The 26684-nt window shown below is 37.1% G+C and overlaps 1 protein-coding gene and 1 non-coding gene across 10 annotated transcripts in view; both read right to left on the bottom strand.

The window, feature by feature from the left end:
- Positions 1–26684, bottom strand: part of INPP4B (inositol polyphosphate-4-phosphatase type II B) — an 883288-nt gene that overhangs the window by 173407 nt on the left and 683197 nt on the right. For all 9 annotated transcript variants that reach the window (XM_069556830.1, XM_069556833.1, XM_069556829.1 and 6 more), the window contains 3 exons: positions 21132–21262; positions 20676–20780; positions 8266–8374 (listed from right to left, as the gene is read on the bottom strand). In XM_069556830.1, the coding sequence (XP_069412931.1) occupies positions 8266–8374; positions 20676–20780; positions 21132–21262 (345 nt within the window). The remainder of the gene's footprint in view (positions 1–8265; positions 8375–20675; positions 20781–21131; positions 21263–26684) is intronic.
- Positions 11441–11513, bottom strand: TRNAC-ACA (transfer RNA cysteine (anticodon ACA)). The gene has a single exon. It is a non-coding gene; the product is annotated as a tRNA-Cys (tRNA).

Raw genomic sequence — 26684 nt, 5'->3', positions numbered from 1 at the left:
TGTTATATCGGTCAGATAATTATGCTACATTTAATCAATAAAACCATAGTTAGCTTTTTAAAAAATAACGAGATCTACACATATTGAAATGAAAGGTTGTCGGGACATTTTTGAGTGAAAGAAATACTTGTTTACATGTTTTATATTAATAATAACTAATATCTATTAAGCCCTCATTATGTGCCAGGTATCATTATAAATGTTTGGTGTCACCACATCGAACAGAACAACCCTATGAGGTATGCAGTATTATTTGTATGCAGTATTATTTGTATATTACAAATGAGGAAACTGTGGTACAGAGTGGTGAAGTAATTTGACTAATGTCACAATGCCAGTAAGCGCCCAAGCCAGGATTCAAATCCACACAAGGAGCAGAGTCTATGAATTATCTGAGATGAAAGCATCTGCCCTGCCCCAGAATGAAAACCAGAAAAATTAACCTGAGTTATAGGAAAGTCAAGAACATTACATTCTCATGACCTGAGTTAGTAGATCAAGAATCATGATCACTGAAAACTCTGATATTTTTACCTAGAATAAAATGCACAGGGAAAAATACATTAAGCTGTTCAGATTGGTTTACTCAGGGGAAGGAAAATGGAAAAGGCAAACTTTTTAAAACCTTCTCATTCTCTGAATTTGTGTGCGACAAGCAAATATTATTTTTGCATAATTACAAAGAGAATGAAGCAGGAGAAAAAGTGCATTACAAATTCATTTCAGATCATATGTGCTGTGCTGAGTCACTCAGTCATGTCTGACTCTTTGGAACCTCATGGACCGTAGCCTGTCAGGTTCCTCTGTCCATGGGGATTCTCCAGGCAAGAACAGTGGAGTTAGTTGCCATGCCCTGTTCCAGGGGATGTTCCTGACCTTGGGATAGAACCCAGGTCTCCCACGTTGCAGGCCAATTCCTTACCGTCTGAGACACCATAGCAAAAAGCCCTTTGTCCCCTTGTAGTACATTTAGTTCAGTGCTTTGCAAACGTCATCATTTAGTTTGTAGTATATGGCCAAGCCTCAGCAGGGCTATTTAATTGTTTTATTCTTTCCTGACTTCATGCTATAGATGTGCAAGACCTAGAACCCACGTATATTTGAATATTTGTTGTGTACAGGGGGTTGCATATAGAAAAGCATACGCTGATTGAGAAAAGCCAGTACACAGTTTTAGCAAATCTAGTGTTGTATTTGTCAAATATGAACAACCTTGAGAGCTGAGAGTGGTCAAGGAGAAACTGATTCACTGGAAGAAGTAAATAAACCTCCAAGGAATCAAGTTATAATAAACACAAAAATTAAATTCCTATCTCCTTGAAGATGATGTATTGTCAAGTACTGGACAGAGTTCAAATGAAAAAAGGATGGATAAGGCTTTTATTCACACTTCCTATTTCTATAGGGCCTGTATGATTTTATTATATTTTAAATTTTTCTTTATTTGTTGATGCTATAAGGTGTTTTTTCCAAAAGGGAAAAATGTATTTAAAAGTGAACAGGAGATGAATTTTAGCTGTAACCTGTAAGACTGATCTTACTAAATGGAATACCTTTGTTGTATTGGGCATGACTTCCAAAATCCAAAAACACATAAGGATTATTAAATTAAGAAGACTCAATTAATATACTTTGAAGAATTAGTCATTTTAAGCCATTTTGAACTTTTCAATTTATAACAGAAAAGACCCAAAGATATAGATTACATATAAAAAAATAAATTGGATGAGATGGTACCAATATGCTCCCAATAACTACCCTGTTGAGGACAAAGATTATGGGTGATTTTAACTTCCTGCTTTTGACTTTTCTACATTTGCCAATAAACATATTTTAAAAATTGGAAAATTGTCAATAGCAAGCAATATATTAAAAAAATATACATCACTAAAATATCAAAACATTTCCATTTAAAAGATATACGACATGATATATGGATTTATACAGAGTTATGATGTGAGTCTTTAAACTACTTGGCCAGTGAGTAACAAGATGAACTTCTGAAAGAAATCCAGAGACTAATGTAGAGATAGAGAAAGAGCTCCAAGTAGGGGAGAAAACTGGCTCTCAAAATTAAACATGGATGCAGTCTTACTGCTTTCAATGAATACATTTGAATCAGTCATTCCCTTTCATAAAAAGAAATAAGAATATTGTTTCAAGCATGAAAGTAAAGATTTTGAAAATAAGTATCTTTGTAACTGCTGCCTAGTCTGTTCAAATGTTACTGGAGAAAGTACATAAAAAGAAGAGCTGAAAAACCCTGACTCCTTTGCTTAGATACCTCAGCTTTATACCACTAAGCAATTCTACCCTGAAGAATACATTTCAAACCTAGTGGTATGATTTTGTTCAATTCTCCCATTTCTGGTTTACTGGATGTTTGATACACTCTAGGCTACAAAGAACTTGTTTCCTTCATGTGATAACCAAGAAACCTCCAATTTATAATAGAGAACTAGGAAATTCTACTGATTTCTCTTCCAATAATAAGGAAAATTGAGCTCATAAAAGGTAAGGCTGGTTTGTTTAACTATTCATATTGTTTTACCTTCCTTCAGAAAATTCCTCCCAATTCTCGTATAGACTCAAAAACAGGCTATAACATTTCTATCGGTAAAATTTTACTTTGCTTTCCTTTTGACTTTTCCAAATAATTTCTTTCTCTCTTCTATTAGAAATTGTGGGGCTGTCAATGTTGATAATCAACATTATCAACAAACTGAGGGAGCGCATTGAGGGGCTGAGGGTAGTGGAGGGAAAGGCGTGGTAGATACTCAAGGCAGGCATTTGACACTAAGATCTCTCGCAGGGAGTTAGCTGCAAGTTTGTCCTTAATGAACAGGTAGATCACAGGGAATTAACATTCTTGAGAGGTGAACACTGCCTGTCACTGACTTTTCTTCTTCTTTACAAAGGCTCTTGGTTTTCATGAGGTGCCTTTTTATCTTAATGAAAGGGCTATGCCTTTAGGTCATGATCCTACTCAGTGAAAGTTCTGGGTGAATCAGAGGTTCCAGCTGAATTTAGAAATGATCAAAGCAGGCAAAATATGTGTTGTCATGGCAATTTTCCCTTTCTTTTAAGTAATACTGGAACGAAAGAATCGATTCATATTTTGAGAGAGGAAATCTATAAGCTTCTAAACAGACTCTAGGTAAATCACCGAATCCAAGAACATGTAAGTGATGAAGAAATGAATACATGGGTTACAAACATTGCGATTTCGGTCTTTTAAGGTAGTATATGTATACATACACACACACATATGCATATACATACATTATCTACATATACATGTGCATGTATATGTGTGTATAGCTAAAAAGACCAAAATTGAGTTTTGTAAAAAGAATATAAATTTATACACACCTATATGTGCATAACTTTGTTGTACATCTGAAGCTAATACAAAATTGTAAGTACACTATATTTTAATACTATTTTTAATGGTTAAAATGGTAAATTTTACATGTTACAATATTTTATTACAACAAAAACCTTAAAAAGCAAACAAACAAAAAAAACACCAAAATATAATATATGAGTAGTTAGCATTTTGGTTCTTAAAAAGTCTCATCTCTAAAGCATGAAAAGCTCTATAATATGCTTGGTTTTATTCATTCCTGTTATTCAGGCCCAAGCTTTCCCAGATCAAAATTCTTACTGCTTTATCCCCATCTTTGGCTCCATTTTGTAACAATTTAATGAGGGAGGGATTCTTTAAAGAAAAATTTCTATGTAGCAAAATGTAAGGCTTTTTTGCTGTATTGCAACAAATATTCCTTTGCATAGATTTTCTTTTCTCCTGATAGAGACTAATTGAGGTTCTATACATTTTTCAAGTTTAACTCACCTGTGCTGCTCTTCCTGTTTCTAGCCTCTACACCATTCTGTCTTCTCCCAGCACTATTCACACTTACATCTGTATCAGTGGTTCTCAACCCTAGACACACATCAGTCTCACCTAGGAAGCTTTTAAAACTTAACAATGCCTGGACTCCATTCCCAGGACTGACTTAATATGTCTAGGTTAATATCCCAGCATAGACCTAATATTTCAAAGCTCCAAAGGTGATTCTAATTTCAGCCAAGGTTGAGCACCCCTGCTCTATATAATACTGACCTTATTGCATTATGATTATTTGTTAAACTTTATCTCCCACTGAAGTTTTTGGCACTTTAAATCAGACTTGTGTGAACTGCAATGCTTGTTGAGTTTTATCTGTGGAATCTACTCTGTGGAACATTCCAGAAGATCTAAAATTCAAGAAGACGTCATCTCTTAGTTAAGGAAATCACAAACTGTTATAAAAGTATTGGACTAGAACAAACCTAGCACACCATAACTGTGACCTATGAAACTTTATGTGAAGTAAAAATAAAAGATTAGGATAAAGAATCAGATTGACTTGAGAAATCCAGAAGACATGATGGAGAAAGTGGGAGTCTTAGAATGGACCATGTGTAGAATTTCAAACAGGATTACGTGCATGATTTTTACAGAGAGAAATGAAAAACAGCGGGGAGATAAAAACAGCCATTTTTTTGTACACAGCAACAGAGTAAGGAAAGGGGAAGAGGTGGAAAAGTGAAATCCATTAAGAAAATAGTTTCTGTACCATAAAGAAACAACTTCAAGAGCAGGAGGAAATGAATGTAGAAAGTCAGTGGGGTGAAATCATGGAGGTTTTGAATGCTCAATGAATGAGCATGGATTTCTTGATGGTTTCTGAACAGGGACTAATGTACTGAGACATTTGTGCTTTAAAAAAAAAAATCAATCTTCCTAATTAATTATCTTGTAGTCTTGAAAATACTTTTTATGTGATCTGAATTACATTATATGAATACTATAAGCAAGGCTTTCTTATGTTAAAATGCTTTTCATTTTGTGGACAATGTATTCATCAAAAAATAGATCACGAAGGAACAGACACATAAATTACATCTGTTCCTAGATGATAGTATTTCATTGGCTTAGCTGAGAAGAAAATAAATGAAGGGGAAGTTGTAACAATGGCTGTGGTGGGTCTCCTAAAAACATCTAAAATATGCAGCTGTCTTTTCTTTGGGTGGGGGAGGGGTTATCAAAAGAAAGAAAAAGTGAAGAAAAGTTCTTTCACTTAATGCTATTTTATGTCCTGCCAAATGTAAATAAGGTCTCATATCATATAGTCATATTTATTTCTATATTACTGTTTGTGGCTGAAATATGCAATATTTGTTGCGGAAAAGGCCTGCAGAAAATGATTTGTTTAGTGTGATATCACTTTAGGCTTGACATGTTTGCTCAGGTTATCGCTCAACTTGATGAAGAGGCTGATACTATACTCATCTGGGTATTGCCTCAACAAGATCTAGGCTTGCTATTTTTAAGATCTAGGCTAAGCTATTGTTTTAATTTTTATTTTTACTTTATTTTACTTTATAATACTGTATTGGTTTTGGCATACACTGACATGAATCCGCCATGGGTTGTACATGAGCTCCCAAACATGAACCCCCCTCCCAACTCCCACCCCATATCATCTCTCCGGATCATCCTCGTGCACCAGCCCCAAGCATCCTGCATCCTGCATCGAATATAGACTGGCGATTCGTTTCTTACATGATAGTATACATGTTTCAATGCCATTCTCCCTGTTTTAATTTTAAAAATGGCATTTCATCAGTAAAGTCATCAATAAAGCAATGGGATAAATAGCACATATGAAAAGCCTAAAGCAAATCAACATTTACAAGCATTGGACTCACCTTTTTATTTTAAATTTGATCTTAGAGCTCTGTGTTTGTGTGTTTGTGAATGTGTGTGTGTGTTTATATATACATAAACATCTCAACAAGAAGTGAAGAACACTGGAGAATTCAGATACTCGTGCAGATATTTAAAGCTCAAAATATCAGAGTTTAAATATATAACTTAACATGTGTCTTTGCCCACAGCATATAGTGATATTTTATGAAATTATATGGTTAGATTCCATGTTTCACATACACATGCTTCATGTGCTCAAGTTATGTACCCTGTGGGCATCTTCAATCTTCTAATTGTACTATGCACTTTAAAATTTGGTTGCAAAAAATAGTGAATTCTCAAGACAGAGGCTTCTAGTTCCAGACAAGATGGAATAAACAAAATCTATTTTACTATTCTCTCTAATCCTCAAAAACAGAACAAAACAAACTACTCTGTGCAAAATATATAACTCATTTATCAGAAGACACCAAGAGATGGAGAAAAGAAAACAGATTGGCTAGGAGCCTCAGGACTTAAGGAATGACATCATAATTATTTCCACGTTTGTTTGTCCTTCTTTGCCCCCTAAACATTTCACTTTGGGTACAAGGGAAGCCGTCAGTGAAGCAAAAGGTCAAATAAATAGCACCCAAGAAAAGTCAAAGGACTAATAGAAGGGTAGCCCAATAGAACAGTAAGCTTTTAACCATAAATGCCTGAGGGTGAATATCACAAACATAATAGTACCGCTCCACTCAAAGGATGACACCGCAAGGGGACAGTGAGAAATATCCCTGCCCAGTGAAGCCCTCAGGCGCAGACCTGTATTCTACTCTTCTCATTTTAGTAAAGGGATGGCATCCCCTTTCCCATGGGGTCTGTCACTGAACTGACATCCAACCTCCATGCATTAAATAAGAGGTGACCCTCCTCTCAGAGCCCCTAGTTGGAACTCTGATGTCCACTCCCTGTTCCAACAGTAATGCAACGGAACCACTTTCTGCAGCAGAAGGGTTTGGGGGAAAAGTGTGACTATTAGGGGATAACACTAGGGAGTCTCTGTGTGATAATGGGACAGTTATTTATGATGACTAAGGTGATGGTTAGTCCAATTTACTTCTGTGATACAACCTCACAGAACTATATTCCCTACCCACCGAAAAACGAAAACCAAAATCAAAATCAAAAACTGGAAAAATCTTAATAAGAATACTAGCTGATTTAATAGTATTGTACCAGTAGAAAGAGAAAGACATATTAATACGTACACATACACACACACACACACACACACACACACACACATATATACACATTGCTAGCTTGTACATTTATATAACAGTACACCAGTTATACAATTTTAATTTATTTTATTTTTTTTAACTTATTTTAAATGCTTTCTTCCTGAACATCTGGACAGTGAATAACAAATACGTGATAAAGCTTTTTAAAAATGGTTTTGGTTTTGCCACTCAGATTATTTAATACTATTATTAAACCAACTATGACTAAAGAATAACAATTTCCCCCTAACTTTCAAAATTGGAGTTGTTGTTGTTTTTTGTTTTGTTTTGTTTTGTTTTTTTGGGGGCTGGCTGTGCACCTTGTGGGATCTTTGTTTTGTGGCCAAGGATTGAACATGTGTCCCTCCCCCAACACCCTGCGGCAGAAGCTCAGAGTCCTAACCACTGGACCACCAGGAATTCCAAAAATATGAGCTCTTAATTCAAGAAGAGTAACTACTTGAAAGGGAAAAGAAAGTTACCCTTCACACTTGGATAACACTCTTTAAAATTTATATGAGTATGGTCATAATCAGAGGCTATAACAGGGTAAACTTGGTTGGTACATGTCGGGATAAACTACAATACTAATGCAGTATTTTAAAGTAGCTAAGAACAAAACAGAAGGTTGAGAAAGTAAATTAAAATTATAAATAACAGTGACAATACTTTGGTTTCTGTGTCTCCTTTTCCATAAGGAATAGAAAGTTCTCTTTTAACTTCATCACTTAAGTAATAGAGTTCTGTATGGATGGCTCTTTTTTTAATGGAATAATTAAATAATAGGGCAGTTAAATGCCTTGCCTCAGGCCACAGTGGAAATCACTAGTAGGGTTAGAGTCATAAATTAGGACTCATGCTCTCCATTAAGTGTCTTTGCCTTCATAGAAAATTAGACTATGCTTTCAGCTAAATATCTGTCTGAACATCATTCCATTGAGCTAAAATAATTGATACTAGAATACTATTTATTAGTAGGGTGGCTTCCAGAAAAATTTTCTGCTAGCACAGTTCTACTCTATTAAGTAATATGCTTAGTCATTTCAGCCATTTCATTTATTCTAATTTCTGTTCAAGTTTTTTGTTTTTGAAATTCAACAACTCTAAGTTCCTGAATGGCATGGTTGGAGATGTCAAGAACTATTCATTGTGATGGATCAAGCTTATTTATCCTAACTTGGTATACAAAAACCCTTCCCCAAAGGGAAGATAATATCATGAATGCATTCTGTGGTCACTTACTTTCTTCTTTCCGCTTCAAATCTATGCAGGAGTTTCCGAAGACCACCATTCTTAAATCCCTGAAAATGGGCAGCTGGGGCTCCCACAGTGATGACGTCGTAGAGAGCATCTGTAACAAGAACGGACAAGGAGATGAACACTTTGCAAACATTTATCTCCAGCATGCTGTTTGCATTGAAGCATTCACACTGTGGGAAGTGTGAGGAATTATTCTGTTTAATTTTGCAGGAATAACAATAAACTCACATCTCAAGGGGGCAAGACGAGCTAATCAATCTTTCTAAAAGCCACCTGTGCACCTAAACCAGTTATAATATCTGCTTGATTTATGACTACATCTTAATTATATACTACTGTGTAGAACAGTATGTTCTCTCATTCTTCTATATACTTACTGAGATAACACATTAATTGGTCTTTTGTGTATTTTACTTCATTGTGTTTTGCATCATTTAATTTGCAATCTTATTGAAATTCAACAATAATGAACAATCTTTCAACCAAAAGTTGCAGAGAAAAGAACCAAAATATTACCGTACTTTGACCCAAGGACAAAACGGTACTAGTGCCTTTACAAAAATCTATACACCACAGTTTTTTGCCTATGTATACTATATCACACAATTTTGAATGCATGCAATTGAATTTTGCAATTTCCTTAGGTGGCATAGAAAGAATACACAAATTGTCTTGATCTATTTTCCAGTGAGATACTTTTTGTAAATAATAAAAACCCCATACATTTAAATTGAAACTCAATCCTTTGATCTCGAAAGCCATCAAATTTGATACATATTAAGTTTACCACTTCAAAACATGCCATCATCCTACATTCTAATGAAAAGTATGCCTATAAGAAGAAAGACTAAGTGAATACCCTCTTGTTAAACCACATTTTATTTGAGAAATCTAATTTCATAGTAGATCCTTTTCAAATTGATTTTGATATTGACATCTTGGTTGTTTTTCCAATCTCATTTACAGGGAAAACATAAATTATTTTATTAGCTTCGGGTACATACCATGACTTTTTCATAGTGGTTCAAGCCAAATACACCTGAAACAGTAATTTTTTTTTAAATAAAATAGGTCCTCAAGTGAAAACACTTCAGCTGCATTCAGAGAACTCAAGGTCACAAAAAAAACCCCCAGAAGTACAACCCAAACTAAACAGCCATTAAAGAAGATACTGAACAGTCACTTAACGGACTACTGGAGTTCTGAGCTTGTCTTCTTTTAAAAAGTCACTAGTCAACTAAAAGTCCTACTAAGTCACTTCAGTCGTGTCCAACTCTGTGAGACTCCTATGGACTGCAGCCCACCAAGCTCCTCTGTCCATGGGATACTCCAGGCAAGAATACTGGAGTGGGTTGCCGTGCCCTCCTCCAGGGATCAAACCCACATCTCTCACGTCTCCTACGTTGGCAGGTGAGTTCTTCACCAGGAGCACCATACGTGGGAAGCCATCTTTTCTTAAACTAGCAACATATTAGATTTGTGTGAAATTTAAGATTTCTTAGTCCCGAGGATTTTAACCTAAGATCTAAGAAAAGGGTTCTAAGGTGTCCACAAACAGACGTTAACTGTCTTAGTGACTCCGTTTTCCTTCATGGAAGTGGGGATCACAACTTTCTCGAGTCATCATGGGATCGCTTAAAACTGCCAACACTAAATTCTTGTCCACTTTCACTTATCTAATGAGAAACTTGAGGACCTTGAGTAGTTGTCTGCCTCATCTAAAGTCTTAAAGCCCTTATACCCAGGGATTTCTGACTTCTAACCCAGGAATGGAGAGTGAGCAGTTTAAGTTATTGACTGGACTCTAAGTCCGCAGCTGCATATAACAGCTCTGCTAGGTAAAAGTTGTGCAACACTGGGAAAAGTATATACTCTCTCTATGCCATGGTCCTTCTGCTAGAAAATGGAGTGGGAAGTAGTTACAAGAACTTAGCATTCAATAAGTACTATCTATGATTATTTTCCCTATAGATAGAAATCCTATCAATTAAGCATAGAAGGCTGATATTTTAACTTTAGCTATTTCTCCAAAAAAACAAAATTTTCAGTCTGAAAAGGAAAGTGATAGTGAGGCTCAATCTTCTGAATAAGATCAGTTTGTGTATCAATTTAAACTACTTGTGGGTGGCGAGGGGGGCATGATGCTGCAAAGAATTACACTAAATTTCTGCTAAAACCTGGGTGATCAGCAATAACAACAATATTCCAAAGTGACTAAAAACATGTGGATAACACATGTCCGGTCAAGCACAAATTATATACATTCCAAACTCAATTTTCCAAAAGAGACGTCTATGATTTTTATTAGATCCAAGAAAACTTGTGGCCTCTCCAACACCACCCAACAAGGAGAGGAAGGATGAGGAAAGTCGATATCAGAGGGAAGAGAGCAGTTTTTGTTTTGTTTTTAAGAGAGAAGTTTTCATTGATGGAGATTAACCTGTGGAAAATTCTGAAAGAGATGGGAGTACCAGACCACCTTAACAGCCTCCTGCAAAACCTGTATGCAGGTCAAGAAGCAACAGTCAGAACCGGACATGGAACAACAGACTGGTTTCAAACTGGGGAAGGAGTGTGTCAAGGCTGTATATTGTCACCCAGGTTATTTAACTTATATGCAGAGTACATTATGCAAAATACTGGGCTGGATGAAACACAAGCTGGAATCAAGATTACAGAAGAAATATAAGTAACCTCAGATGTGCAGATGATACCATTCTTATGGCAGAAAGTGAAGAGGAACTAAAGAGCCTCTTGATGAAGGTGAAAGAGAGTGAAAAAGCTGACTTAAAACTCAACATTCAAAAAAATTAAATCATGGCATCTGGTCCCATCACTTCATGGCAAATAGATGGTGAAACAATGGAAACAGTGACAGACTTTATTTTCTTAAGTTCCAAAATCACTGCAGATTGTGACTGAAGCCATGAAATTAAAAGGCACTTGCTCCTTGGAAGAAAAGTTACGACAGCCTAGACAGCATATTAAAAATCAGAGACATGACTGACAAAGATCTGTCTCATAAAGTGAAAGTGAAGTCGCTCAGTTGTGTCCAACTCTTTGGTAACCCATGGACTATAGTCTACCAGGCTCCTCCACCCATGGGATTTTCCAGGCAAGAATACTGGAGTGGGTACCATTTCCTTCTCCAGGAGATCTTCCCGACCCAGGGATTGAACCTGGGTCTCCTGCATTGTAGGCAGACGCTTTACCATCTGAGCCACCAGGAAAGTAAAGGTAAAAGCTATGTCTAGTAAAAGTTATGGTTTCTCCAGTAGTCATGTACAGATCTGAGAGTTGGACCATAAAGAAGTCTAAGCACCAAAGAATTGATGCTTCTGAACTGTGGTGTTGGAGAAGACTCTTGAGAGTCCCATGGACTGCAAGGAGATCCACCCAGTTCATCCTAAAGGAGATCAGTCCTAAATATTCATTGGAAGGACTAATGCTGAAGCTGAAGCTCCAATCCCTTGGCCACCTGACATGAACAGCTGCCCCATTAGAAAAGACCCTGATGTTGGGAAAGATTTGAAGGCAGGAGAAGGGGACAACAGGGGACGAGGTGTTTGGATGGTTATCACTGACTCAACGGACATGAGTCTGAGCAAGCACCATGAAGGACAGGGAAGCCTGGTGTGCTGCAGTCCATGGGTGAGACACAACTGAGCAACTGAACAACAACAACAAAACTGACTTACTTTTGCAAAATTTGCAAAGCTATTTGTGACCGCAAACACATTGCTAAGACCCCTTTTAGGGTCTTTTAAAGAAGCCCATACACATGAAAAGGCTTGAACCTAAGCTTTGTTAGCTTCATGGAGAATCTGTCTCTTCAATTTACCCATAGTTTCAGGCATCCTCTGAAGCTACTTTCTAGGAACAGAAACTTTTTCTTTATTTGTCCATCTCACTGAAATATTGGGAATCCTAGTCACCTGTGTAGGAACTAAGAGACTTGGAAACAGTAGATAAAGGAAGAGAACCAAGTGACTCAAATATTCTCCACTCCAAAAAGAGCCAATTATTTATCTTTAAATCTAAATAAAAAAACTAGCATTCTTGAAAATTCATCTATAGTTAAGAACCTCCAAAGTTATGAACAAGCTCTTTCATATGCAAAATTCTGACTTTTACTCTTTTCTATTCTATTTTCTATTTATGAACTTTTCTCTTTTAGGGTTTTAACCCTATATTTTTACAGAAGCCTATAAAATCTCCATCTCTGGCTAGATCTGACTTCTTCCACACTAAATTATCCAGTTCCTAACCTGTCTTATGAACATCTCTGAGTGTCAGCTAGCTATTAAGCTTAACTTGTTCTGGCTTAAAAAAAAAAAAAAAAACAAAACAAAACTCTTAGAAAACATGTATTTTACAGATTCAGATTTTATAAATATAAATTATTAAAAAACATATTAGCGATAAACTGATACAGCAATTATGGAGACTAATAGGGAGATTCCTTTAAAAACTAAAAATAGAACTACTCTGTGATCCAGCAATCCCACTCCCGGGCATATACCCAGAGAGAACCATAATTTCCGAAGACACATGCACCCCAGTGTTCACTGCAGCACTGCTCACAACAGCTGTGAGAGGGAAGCAACCTCAAAAGAGGAATGGATAAAGAAAATCTGGTACACACATACAAAGAAATATTATGCAGCCATAAAAGGAACAAAATTGGATCATTTGAAGTGCTATGGATGGACCTAGAGAGTGTCATACAGAGTGAAGTAAGTCAGAAAGAGAAACACAAATATTGCCTATTAACACATATATGTGGAATTGAGATGAATGGTATAGATGATTTTATTTGCAAACCAGAAATAGAGACACAGACATAGAGGACAAGTGTATAGACACAGGGGAAACAGGAAGGATGGGATGAATTTTGAGATTGAAACTGATTTATATACAACATTGATAGTATGTATAGATACTATAGTATAGATGACTAACAAGAAGCTACTGTATAGCTCAGGGAACTCTACTCATTGCTCCGTGGTGACCTAAACAGGAAGGAAATCCAAAGAAGAGGAGGTAAATATATATACATTTATAAGGATTCACCTCGTCATAGAAACTAACACAACATTGTAAAGGAACAAAAAAATAAAATTTAATTTAAAAATAAAATAAAACTGAAAAGTGTTATATATTCTAAAATGCTCACTGAAGTCAACAATACGTGAACCGTGAACTTACTGATGTTCAAGCTGGTTTTGGAAAAGGCAGAGGAACCAGAGATCAAATTGCCAACATCCACTGGATCATCGAAAAAGCAAGAGAGTTCCAGAAAAACATCTGTTTCTGCTTTATGGACTGTGCCAAAGCCTTTGACTGTGTGGATCACAATAAACTGTGGAAAATTCTGAGAGAGATGGGAATACCAGACCACCTGACCTGCCTCTTGAGAAATCTGTATGCAGGTCAGGAAGCAGCAGTTAGAACTGGACATGGAACAACAGACTGGTTCCAAATAGGAAAAGGAGTACGTCAAGGCTGTATATTGTCACCCTGCTTATTTAACTTCTATGCAGAGTACATCATGAGAAACGCTGAGCTGGAGGAAACCAAACTGGAACCAAGATTGCCGGTAGAAATATCAATAACCTCAGATATGCAGATGACACCACCCTTATGGCAGAAAGTGAAGAGGAACTAAAAAACCTCTTGATGAAAGTGAAAGAGGAGAGTGGAAAAGTTGGCCTAAAGCTCCACATTCAGAAAACAAAGATCATGGCATTCAGTCCCATCACTTCATGGGAAATAGATGAGGAAACAGTGGAAACGGTGTCAGACTTTATTTTTTGGGGCTCCAAAATCACCGCAGATGGTGACTGCAGCCATGAAATTAAAAGACGCTTACTCCTTGGAAGAAAAGTTATGACCAACCTAGATGGCATATTCAGAAGCAGAGAAATTACTTTACCAACTAAGGTCCGTCTAGTCAAGGCTATGGTTTTTCCAGTGGTCATGTATGGATGTGAGAGTTGGACTGTGAAGAAGGCTGAGTGCTGAAGAATTGATGCTTTTGAACTGTGGTGTTGGAGAAGACTCTTGAGAGTCCCTTGGACTGCAAGGAGATCCAAACAGTCCATTCTGAAGGAGATCGGCCCTGGGATTCTTTGGAGGGAATGATGCTAAAGCTGAAGCTCCAGTACTTTGGCCACCTCATGTGAAGAGTTGACTCATTGGAAAAGACTCTGATGCTGGGAGGGATTGGGGGCAGGAGGAGAAGGGGACGACAGAGGATGAGATGTCTGGATGGTATCACTGACTCGATGGACATGAGTCTGAGTGAACTCCAGGAGTTGGTGATGGACAGGGAGGCCTGGCGTGCTGCGATTCATGGGGTTGCAAAGAGTCGGACGTGAAGTCAGTTATTTATTCTATTCAACAGCATATATTAAATATATCCTAGGAGCAGTTTTATTCTTTTAAATTTAGTTAAAGTTAGTTGCGACTGATTGTTTTTCTCTAGCAAAAATCACATATACAAAAAAGAATCAATCAAAACATAAAAATTATAAAATAATCTGATCAGTGATATTTGTCTCATTTAAGATGTCCCTCATTTTGTCCTCCTTATATTATCTTTTGTGATATGAATAGCCCTTAACTTTCAGATTTTTGGTACTGAGACAATTATAAACATATAGATGGGCATTTTATTTTATAGGAAAGTTAAGCATTTTATAGGAAAAAAGTTTTCATTTTATAGGTAAAAACTTAAACTTTTATAGGAAAGTTATTTTATAAAAATGTTATAAAATCTTATCGTTTTTAAAAAAAATAATATGCATGTTTTATTTGATATTTTTTATTTCAAAACTTCCTTGGCTTTAGGAAAATGTATCTCATGCACCATATGGGGAAAGTGGAGTTCAAGCTATTGAGTCTCCTTAAGCTAAAGATACTAGGTTGTTTGAAATCTAATAATAGGGCTGCCTTATACCCTTTTAAAAGTCACTTATTAATAAAATGAGATAATAAGTCTATTTTTTCCCAGAAGATCTCTTTTAAATTCCTACAACTATAAAAATAGTGCTGACGAAAAAAAAAAAAATGTAGACCTGCTGATTTCATTTCAAGGAACAATTTAAACATAAACCTTGACTTTAAAATGGCCCACAAAATGAATTGGGTATGAATCACAGGACAATAGGGAATTTTAAGGGAAATCTGTTTCAAAATAGTCCACGCATGTTGGCATCACCATTAAATGCATCTATAAGATAATTGTGCTTCATTGATAAGGTGATATTCCTAGGCTCTTGAGATACAGAAATCAGGGAGCTCTTAATAGCTCCTCCTGCGTAGAGATTAGAAGAGTAAGGGGCAGAAAAATCAACAGACTCATCCATATTAAACAGTAAATCCAGGCCGACATTACACCTGATTCCAACTGCAGCTTTACAGTATAATATAGTAGTTTCTTTCTTTTTTCCTTCCTTTCTCTTTCCCTTCATTTCTTCCCTCCTTTCTTTCTTTTCTTCCTTCCTCCACTTCTTTTCTATGTACTATATACTATTACATACATATAACATATAAAATGACTTAAACATAGAATATCACAAGAATCCATAATGTATAACATTCACGACTATATTTCTATGAAAGGAAAATAAACTGGAGAGGGAAACTGTCTTCTTCATTTCAAGGATTTATGTTATTGTAGTCAAAGCTGCTAAGATGCCTATAGTGGTGGCTATTCTATTTGCTGCATTTAAGCAATGGATAAGGATGAAAAATTAACTTAATGGGTCTGGGGCCACCTGAAGTTAAATGAAGGTTGTTTCATTTGTCAGTATGAGACATTACAACATTAGTTCTGCTCAGTTACTTGTTTCAAGAACTAGACATTAGCCTTGTCTTTGGTGAATCTGCCTGCTACTGTTTGCAAAACTACCTCTCCAGAAATAGCAGATAGATTAATCAAATGTGGATAGATGCAATTTACTAGTGGTAAGAATGAAAATAGATGTAGACTATATCCAAATAATTCACCAGTGAAATACCAAGGCTTGGCTAATCTTACTTGCATCATTACCTTGCAAAATGTTGTCTGTAATTCAGCTAAACATTCAAATCAGCAACTATAGATCTTAAATACATTTAACTATGATTCATTTAATCTGCTATTAAAAATATGCTATATAAGTAGAAAATTTGATTGACTATCATTTATAACTTTTAAACATTATACTTTGCAAATAAAGATAATCAAAGCTCAGAAAGGTTATGAATTTGGTTAAACTAGGAAAAGTAAGGGGTAGAGCCCCCAGAAGTCAGTCAAGTTTTTAATTTCTATGATAATATAGAGTTGGTGATCTGGTCTATAAAGCACCTAATGTAACTGAATTTCAATTCAAAATAATGTTTAAAATTATTAAAACATATATTTTAACACATACAAATTTTATATTTAATGTTATATGTAGGACATGCATTTTATTATATATATATATATATATATATATATATATGATATGTAAGTAGCCTTGGGGGAAAATTTATATGTAACAGAATTCAGTACTTTCAAATTAATTTTGGGGTGTTAGATCTCTAGTCCTTTTGTACATTTTTTTCTTGGGTGTTCAAAGGAAATCTCTTTCTGAAAACATGTGAAAAACTCTCTAGTTGATGAGTTGTACCCTAGTTCTCTTGCCTGCCAATGCAAGAGACACAGGAGACGTGAGTCCAATCCCTGCATCAAGAAGATCCCCTGCAGGAAGAAATGGTAATCCACTCCAGTATTCCTGCCTGGAAAATTCCTTGGGCAGAGGAGCCTGGTTGGCTACACTCCTTAGGGTCGCAAAGAGTGGGACATGAGTTAGTGACTGAGCACGCACACCCTAGTTCTGTAACTTCAAAATCTAGCTTTACTCTCTACTGTTTGGTATTTGTCATCATAAACAAGAAATTCTTTTATTATGGGTTGAACTGTGCCCACCGTCCCCTCAAAAAAGTATTTTAGAATATTACCTTAATTGGAAATAAGGTTTTCACAGATGCAATCAAGTTGAAATAAGGTCATTAGAGCAGGTCCTAATCCAACAGGACCTAATCCAGTATGTCCTTAAAGGGGACATTTGGACATTGAAGCAGACACAGAAGATGATATAGACATAAAGGGGAACAACATGCAAAGACTGAGGATCAGGTGATATATCAAAAAGAAAAATAAGAAAGCTAAAGATTAAGCTAAGATTAAGTTTCAGAGGAAGCATGGCTCTGCTAACACCTTGATTTTTGACTCCCAGCCTCTAGACTGTGAGTCATTACATTGCTGTTGTTTATGACTCCTGCTTGGTGGTACTTGTTATGGCAGCTGTAGGAAACTGATATATATCTCACTAAACTAATCAGAAGACATTTAGTTTGCTTTTTCAAACTAAATGTTGTCTTTATGTTAGTTGTCAGTTCCTTTTACACTGCAGAAACAACAATTAAATAATTAAATGTCTTGTTTCATACCAGTTCACCCTAGTCTGTTTTCAGATATTAACCTGGGAAAAAACAGCATAATGTAAATGGTTCTTTTGTTTTTAAGAAGTAAGTAGAATGTAAAAGTCTACTTAGCTAATAATTTCCCTTTGTATACTGGAAGTATTTTAAGGATCATCACCAAATATTTGAATGGATATTTAAGCATAAATTCATATCAATTTGTCTCCAGCAGACATGGTTTAATGATACTGCTATCCATCCATAGCTGTAACTTGAGTTATCATTTTCTCTCTTCTTTTTATTCCATCTGTCATGGAACTTGCAAGTGATGATTTTTCAAAATGCCTCTCTAAATCATCGTTTCTCTAAATATGGCTACTTTTTTAGTTAAAGATTTCAATGTGCCTTCAGTTCAGTTCAGTTCAGTCGCTCAGTCGTGTCCGACTCTTTGTGACCCCATGGATCACAGCATGCCGGGCCTCCCTGTCCATCACCAACTCCGAGAGTTCACCCAAACTCATGTGCATCGAGTCAGTGATGCCATCCAGCCATCTCAACCTCTGTCGTCCCCTTCTCCTCCTACCCCCAATCCCTCCCAGCATCAGGGTCTTTTCCAATGAGTCAGCTCTTCGCATGAGGTGGCTTAATAGGCTCTAAACTAATCACTTTCCTCCAATTTTAACTGCCATGAAAAAACTGACAATCTGCTTTGTTCCAGTGATGACAACTATAGCATGTATCACAAAAACTATTATTGTTGATTCTATATGTTTTATATTCTCTAGCTCACTTAATCAGGACAGGAGCAACACTGCTTAGAAAGATTAAATAACAGGCTTAAGGTCAAACATAAAGTGGTAAAGCTGAAATTCTGTTCTACTCCAAAATATATAAACTTGCTACTATATCATAAAAGTCTCTTCATATTGGCTATTAGAAAAAAAAATTATGTTGGTTGCCAGGTAGATTTTGAATGTCCTAGCTTCTTTATGACTTTGTTTTTGATGATTTTTAAAAACCATTAGATGATGTTATGTTCAAATTATTAATAGATACAAGTAACCAAGGAAGAGCTTCTAAAGGCCTTAGGGCCAATCCGTCTTGCTTTTAATTCAGTGCTTTCATTTGACATAATTTTTGGTGAACAGGATGCATGTTAAAATTTCAGATACTTGATAAGGTATATTATAATGCAATTATAATTGACTATAAATAATATAATTATAATATATTTATAATACAACAATGGGCTTCCCTGGTGACTCAGCTGGTAAAGAATCCACCTGCAATGAGGGAGATCTGGGTTCGATTCCTGGGTTGGGAAGATCCCCCAGAGAAGGGAACAGCTACCCACTCCAGTATCCTGGCCTGGAGAATTCCACGGACTGTATAGTCCAGGGGGTCGCAAAGAGTTGGACATGACTGAACAGCTTCTACTCACATCAATAATACAATCATATGTCAGAATGATTTTCATTATGTTTGAACTTGTATGTTAGCTGGTTGTATATAGACAATCAGTATGCACAAACTTATACAAATTTTTTTTATTGCAAAACTTCGGGTAATTTTAAAGCAGACAGATTTCATTTTAACTTTTAAAAAAGCCTAATCTATTTTGAACTGTGGTGTTGGAGAAGACTCTTGTTGGAGTCTCGTGGACTGCAAGGAGATCCAACCAGGCCATCTCAAAGGAAATCAGTCCTGAATCTTCATTGGAAGGACTGATGCTGAAGCTGAAACTCCAATACTTTGGCCACCTAATGTGAAGAACTGACTCATTTGAAAAGACCCTGATGCTGGGAAAGATTGAAGGCAGGAGAAGAAGGGGACGACAGAGGATGAGATGGCTGGATGGCATCACCAACTTGATGGACATGAGTTTGAGGAAGCTCCGGGAGCTGGTAAGGGACAGGGAAGCCTGGCGTGCCACAGTCCATGGGGTCACAAAAAGTCAGACATGACTGAGCAACTGAACTGAATGAACCTCTCTATTGTGACAATGGCTGCAAAATTGTGTGTTACAATGCTTCTTTAGATGCATCTGTGAATGACTATGTGCATGTTTGTATGTATATGTTGAACAGACTTAGCATGAAAGATTGACAATATAAAGGAACTTCTGGCTATCTGGGAAGATAAGTAGGATGACCATAGAATTTATTATTCACACAGAGAGAGCTTTGAGAGGTAATGGATGTGGATGGCATCATTAACAAAGCTGCTGGACAAACATCATAATATGGTCCTTTTGCTGATAAATAATGGCAGATGGCTCCCCCAAATATTCACAAAATATGATATGGCAGTAAGTTAAAGAAAAAGGGAGATGAGAAGAAAACTTAAAATATATTTTATACTGAGAAATGACAAGGAATTATGTAGCAGCAACATCTTATCATTCACTCTAAAGCTATTTAAGTATGTTATGAAAATATATATATTTTCTTGAAAAATATATCTCAAAACTGAGTACATCAAAATACTCTACCACTTTCTGATAAATCCACTTCTCCTAGAGAAGGAGGTGATCCTGTTGATGGTCACCACTAAGTCAGAGAAACCGTCTGTCAGTCCACCTTCGGACTTTGGTACCTCAGGGTAGATACAAAATGAACCAGTCTTGTTTTACCTTTTTTTCTAATTCAAATAGTAGCACAATGGCTGGCTATTTAGGAATTGCTGAAAATACTTAAGGAAGCTAATACTCATTTTGTATAGTTACTGGCAACTCAGTTCAGACACCATATTTACAAACACAGCAGTGAAAATATAATGGTTTCTTTTGCAGTGTTTCAGGTCATTATCAGCTTCAACTGTTTCCTCTTCATCTTTGTATAACTGCTAGAATTTTAAATTCCTCCAATAGTCAAGCCATTTAAAGAAATACACACCAACATGATTTGTCCATTTGAAAAATAATACTATATCCCTACCTTTCAAGTGAGGGCTGTGTACATGCATTCTTTGCAGATGTAGATTTATGGGAACAAATTCTAACGTTTTTTCTCCTTTGCTGCTGCTTGATTTGAAAGAGGACCCTAGGTGGAAAAAATTGAACCTCATTAGTAAATAAGTATGTGCATGTGTGTGTACGTGCACAAACAGGTGTTGAAAAGTCCATCTGATGTAAAAGTTCAGACAAAAAATATTTCCTGCATGAGCTTCTTTTTTCCCTCAGAAATTTAATAAAAAAAATTCTGTTACCTCTAGAATGATGTCATGAGGGAAAATAGTGTAATTTTTCTTCTTTGCTTTTCATGCCAAGATGGTAGAGTTGAAAATAGAAAACTTTTGGCTTTTCTACATTCATAATAATACTTATGATTGCTTTCACATAACATACATGAAATTCATTTCACTTTGTATATGGGAAGTCATTGATTTCACACCTGTTTCCTTGCTGAGTTCTGTCAGAATGTCTTGGTACATATTCACCATTTGATCACAGTGAGTAAGGACGTTTTTTCGTAGATTGTCCCAGTGTGGAGAAAGCTCACCAAGTTCTTTTAGCTCCTGGTTTCTGTTAAGTATGGAAAAGAAGAGAAAATATTGATTTTTATCTTAAATCCATACATACAAAATGCTTTATCAGGGTTGCCAAACTAATTGACTGACCATCCCTTTCAGGAAAACTTTGTGCTTAGTAGGAAAAAAAATCATTTTAACACAAAGGAAGATATGAATCGTTTAGCCCATACAAAAATTTAAAAGTTCTGTATGCTCAGTCACTTCAGTCATGTCTGACTCTATGACCCTACGGACCATAGCCCGCCAGGCTCCTCTGTCCATTGGATTTTCCAGGCAAGAAGAACTGATGCTTTGAACTGTGGTGTTGGAGAAGACTCTCGAGAGTCCCTTGGACTGCAAGGAGACCCAACCAGTCCATCCTATAGATCAGTCCTGGATGTTCATTGGAAGGACTGATGCTGAAGCTGAAACTCCAATACTTTGGCCAGCTCATGTGAAGAGTTGACTCATTGGAAAAGACCCTGATGCTGGGAGGGATTAGGGGCAGGAGGAGAAGGGACAACAGAGGATGAGGTGGCTGGATGGCATCACAGACTCGATGGATGTGAGTTTGAGTGAACTCCGGGAGCTGGCGATGGACAGGGAGGCCTGGTGTGCTGCAATTCATGGCATCACAAAGAACTGGACACGACTGAGCAACTGAACTGAATTGATACTGGAGTGGGTTGCCATGCCCTCCTCCAGGGGATCTTCCTGACCTGGGGATTGAACCTGCATCTCCTGCGTTGCAGGTGGGTTCTTTACCACTGAGTTACCAGGGAAGCCCACGGTTCTATATATCAAGAAACAAAACATTTTTAATTTATTGATAATAATCTCACAAAGATGACAAAGACTTACTACCTTTAATATATAGAGAGGCCATTCAGCTTTCTTTTTTAAAAAATCATACTAAACCTCAATAGAAAAATAACTGAATTCTAGGCTTTGACTATTCAAAATAAAATAATCTGGAATGAGCTACCTAACCATGTCTGAAGCTATTCAGATAGTCTAGTTTCTGTATAAAAAAGCTGTAATTCTTTTAAAGACCATAAATAGTATGATCAAGTATGATTTTATTGGTCTTAATTTCTGCCAAGGACAATTTAAGTAAATACTATATGCCTATATTTTGTCCCATCTTTATCAAAAGAGCTAATCAAGTCATCTAGGTTTTAATTATTAACTTTTATCTAATTCTCTACCCTTTAGCCAAGTTAATTTAAATCATCAGAATGCCTTTTAAAGTTATAATGATTAATGATTTAATATGCTGCTTGGTTAAATTTCTCATTCATTTCTGTAACCTTTTACCAACAACATTTTCATGAGGCTAATTTAACCAGCAATAATGAACCGTCTTTGCTATTTTGGCTGTGAAACATGCTAAATACCAAGCTAATAAATTCAGAAGATGTAGAATCTTTAACATCCTGTTAAATGCAAGAATAATGGATGGTGTGCAAAAGTGTGACTGGCTTTCAAATGCTTGTAGCTGCTTTTGCTTTGTTTCAGCAGGAATGCAATGTAGTATTGCTGCATCTTCCACCTGAGGTCTTTATTAATTCCTGTGAACATTAATCTGTCTCAACTTTTCCATAGGTTAGCTTTCATCACACAGCATTCACAGAAGTAATTAATCAATGGGCAATTAGAGTAAAAGAAGTTCATGACAGAAGGGGGATTAGGAGGGAAGGTTGAAGAATGAGAGAGTCAAGTTCCCTGTGGACTCAGATGACAGGGTGTTCACATTCAGGACAAAGTAGCAACAACCGAAACAAACACATAATTTTAAAAGCTGAAGATATCCAAGTCTAGAAGAACTCAGGTGATCAGGTTAAACATAAGGTACATAGCAAATGTGATACAGCAGCTTACTAGGTAAGATTTTGAGCTTTATTTTCAATATATGGTTATAATAGAAATATTAACTTAGTATTGCTGTTTAATACTAATAAATGCACCAAGAGTTTACAATGTATGTTGTCCCTGAATCTCTATCAGAAATAATAATTATAAGAGGAAGTGGTGAGAAAGGTAAGAGGTGATTGTAAAGTCCCTGACTATGGTGTGGAATACTGGGGTGGAATATACCTCTCTGCCTAGACAAATCTGACAAAGTGTGGTCTGAAAATCTTAGTGTACTATAGGGAGTGACTTAGGGAAGCAGGGAGGAAATCTATAAACTGATATTTAAAATGTATTATATTCCTCCAGTATGTCAAAACTTATATACAGGAATATGTAGATGAAACCTGGCATTCACTGCATGTTTCTCCTAAGAAAACATTCGATACACATCTTGAAAGGGACAACCAACCAATGTAAGGTTTCTCTGCATTAAAAAATAAAAGTTTAAATGTAGAAGAACTATAGAATAAAGGTGTAATAAACCAGAGCAATGAAAAATGCATAAAACAAAATGGGGCAGAGGAAGAAAGTCACTGCAAGATTTTTTAAAAAAGAAAAAAATTACATTGTATGCTTGCTAAGTCACTTTAGTTGTGTCCAACTCTTTGCGACCTGATGGACTGTAGCCCACCAGCCTCCTCTGACCATGGGATTCTCCAGGCAAGAATACTTGAGTGGGTTGCCATGCCCTCCTTCAGGGGATCTTTCTGACACAGGGACTGAACCCATGTCTCTTACATCTCCTGAATTGGCAGGTGGGCTCTTTATCACTAGTACTACCCCCCCCCCCAAAAAAAAATTACATTAATACATTAAAATAGTGAAGATAATTGGTGTACCAAAATTAGCCAACTTTTCAATCAGGAAGGCTAGGGTTGTTTGTATCATAGTTTAACTCTGAATTGATAAGCAAAAACTTTTGAGTTTAAGAGCCTTGCTTTGTATCTCCTCCTAGGTTCTCTGGAAGGCAGGGCCTGAGATCAAACAACCCCAGGTCAGCCAGAGGGAGGAAAGAAGAGAAAGGTTGCAAGGAAAAAGCAAAAGCAGACGTAAGGTGGTCTGTTTAACGAGCTGAGAAGAACTTCACAAGAAAACAAAGTTGGCTACTTGACCATATGGAACAACTCCAGAGAAGTCATAATGAAATTTCTCCTCTTTGGAAAGATTTTCTAGGTGGAGGAAAAGTCATTTATTTATACCAGTTCCTTATCTTCTTTAGTTCACTGGTAAAGACCGCCATGGGACATTAACTCTTTCATACCTCCAGTAGTATAATCTGTGGGCAGTTACTGCCTCTGGGCAGCCACTGGGGAGTAATATCTCAGTGGAGACAGAACTTTCCTGGGTCTGGTCTGGAAAGCCATACAGATTTACTCTGCATATTTCCATGGCAGACATCACTGGGGTCATGACAATGGCTGGTCTTCACCTTAAGGGAGACTAATGTGTGTGTGTGTCAGTTGCTCAGTCGTGTCCGACTCTTTGCGACCCCACGGACTGTAGCCCACCAGGCTTCTCCGTCCATGGAATTCTCCAGGCATGAATACTGGGGTGGATTGCCATTCCCTTCTCCAGAGGAACTTCCCAACCCAGGAATCAAACCCTGTCTCCTGCATGGCAGGCAGATTCTTTACGGTTTAAGCTACAGGGAGACTGATAAGCTGATGGAATTAGGAGATAAGGAGACAGTGGTATCACTAGCTGGTGCTCTTGATCGAGCAAGTGGTCAAAAGCTGAAGACATGTTGGAGGTGAGTAGGCATAGAAAAGCACATAAACTGGGCCCAGGACAGGCAAACCTCTTGCATAATTCAGGTTCACCTGCATCACGTTATGAAATCCACATACCATATAGAAAATCCTTCATCTTCCCCAACAAGGAAGTTCAAGTACAATCCTTCAAAGCGATGGCCAGTTGCTATTCCCCAAAGATTTAAAGAGAAGCAGTGCCCCAAGCATAATAGTTGATACTTGCGCTGATTTGGGGGCCTTAACTGATGTCGATTACCAATCTTTTCTACCACTCATTCCAGATTTGCTTCAGACTCTACTGGTACTTCAGCTGGTCTGGATTGCTGCCTTGTGAGGTTATCTAGACCTTAATCCCAAGAGATTAGGCTCTTAGTTTTCTTTCTTTCATGGAATTTTAGTTGTGGCAGTTTCCCATTCATTTGGACATGGAACACCTCTGAGTTCTAGTTATATTTTTCTTTGCTCAGATTGTGAACAGTAGCCCTGTTTCCTCATGGTGATGAGCAAAGTACCTTTTACTATCTCTCCTGGTCCATTTAGTTAGAAATGTACAGCAGTCACATCACATGTAAAATCAATCACAGCTCCCAGTTAATTGGGACTCTTACTGGGTCCTCTGACAGAACTGCCTCTGCCCCTATTCTAAGAATCAGTATTCTAACTGGCAAAGTCTAGGGTTATAGGGAAAGGAAGCACAGATCTCCAAGTAGGGCATTGTGATTGGATATAAGGGCCCACCCTTTCTTCTAAGGGTGGTTATTCTGGCTATGACAGGCACAACATCTGATATGAGCTGTTGATTTAGTATATAAACTTCATCCTGGAGGTTTTTTGCCCAAGCTGGTACCTTAGCTGAGTCTTTCAAGGTGAATATTATTCCGTTGTTCTCTCAGGTCAATGGCTTTTGGTTGGGGGCTGGGGGGCGGGGTGGTGGTGGTGGTGGAATGGAGGGCAGTGATTACAAACTCGTATGGCAGCTCATTTGATGTAACAAGTGGCCTTTGGTTGGAGCAATGTCATATGGGACAACATATCATTGGATCAGGCATTCTGTGAGCCATCAGATGTGGGAGCTAGCAGTGGCATTGTAAGCAGAAAAGTAAACACAAATTCAAACTACGTTTCATATCTCAGTATTAACTGTTGCCTTCTCCAAGGTCATAGGGATCCAACTTAACTGACCTGCCACCAAATAGTTGCTCAGTCTCCCCAACAGAATGGTACACTATTTGAGTCCATTGCCAATGTTAATGTAATGTTAATTTAGCAGTAACAGTAGCTACATCAGTCTTGGAGAGGGAGGCCATGCCTTTAGGTTCAAGTATAACCCCTGTGTCTATCACCAAGGCCATTCTATTTATGGGTCTGTTTCACAAACTCTGGGGTGTCTGAGAGTCTGGCTAATATCCATGGGCAGGTGATAATGTCCATCTGGTTGTAAAGGACCTTCTATGCAGTATTTGTTTTCTGATGAGCATGGCTCTCAGACATAAAGGTATTTGTGCTAACTCCTATAAGCCCATCCACATACCCCTGTCCAGACTCCTTGAATCCAGTCTTATAGTCTGATTTCTTCCAGATCATTCACTTTGCTAATACTCAATATATATCCATGCCTGAAGCCATCTCTCTCTCTAAATGAATAACAATTACGCTGCTCTTCAGATCTACCCACAGGATGGATTTTGTCATTACTAACCTTCATTATCTACCTAAAATATCAGGCTGACTCATCTTTTTAAGCGTTGAATTCTTTCCTCCTCCATGAGT

The sequence above is a fragment of the Ovis canadensis genome, chromosome 17 (genome assembly GCF_042477335.2).
Source record: "Ovis canadensis isolate MfBH-ARS-UI-01 breed Bighorn chromosome 17, ARS-UI_OviCan_v2, whole genome shotgun sequence".
Classification (NCBI taxonomy): Eukaryota; Metazoa; Chordata; class Mammalia; order Artiodactyla; family Bovidae; genus Ovis; species Ovis canadensis.
This window is presented reverse-complemented; position numbering and strand designations above follow the sequence as displayed.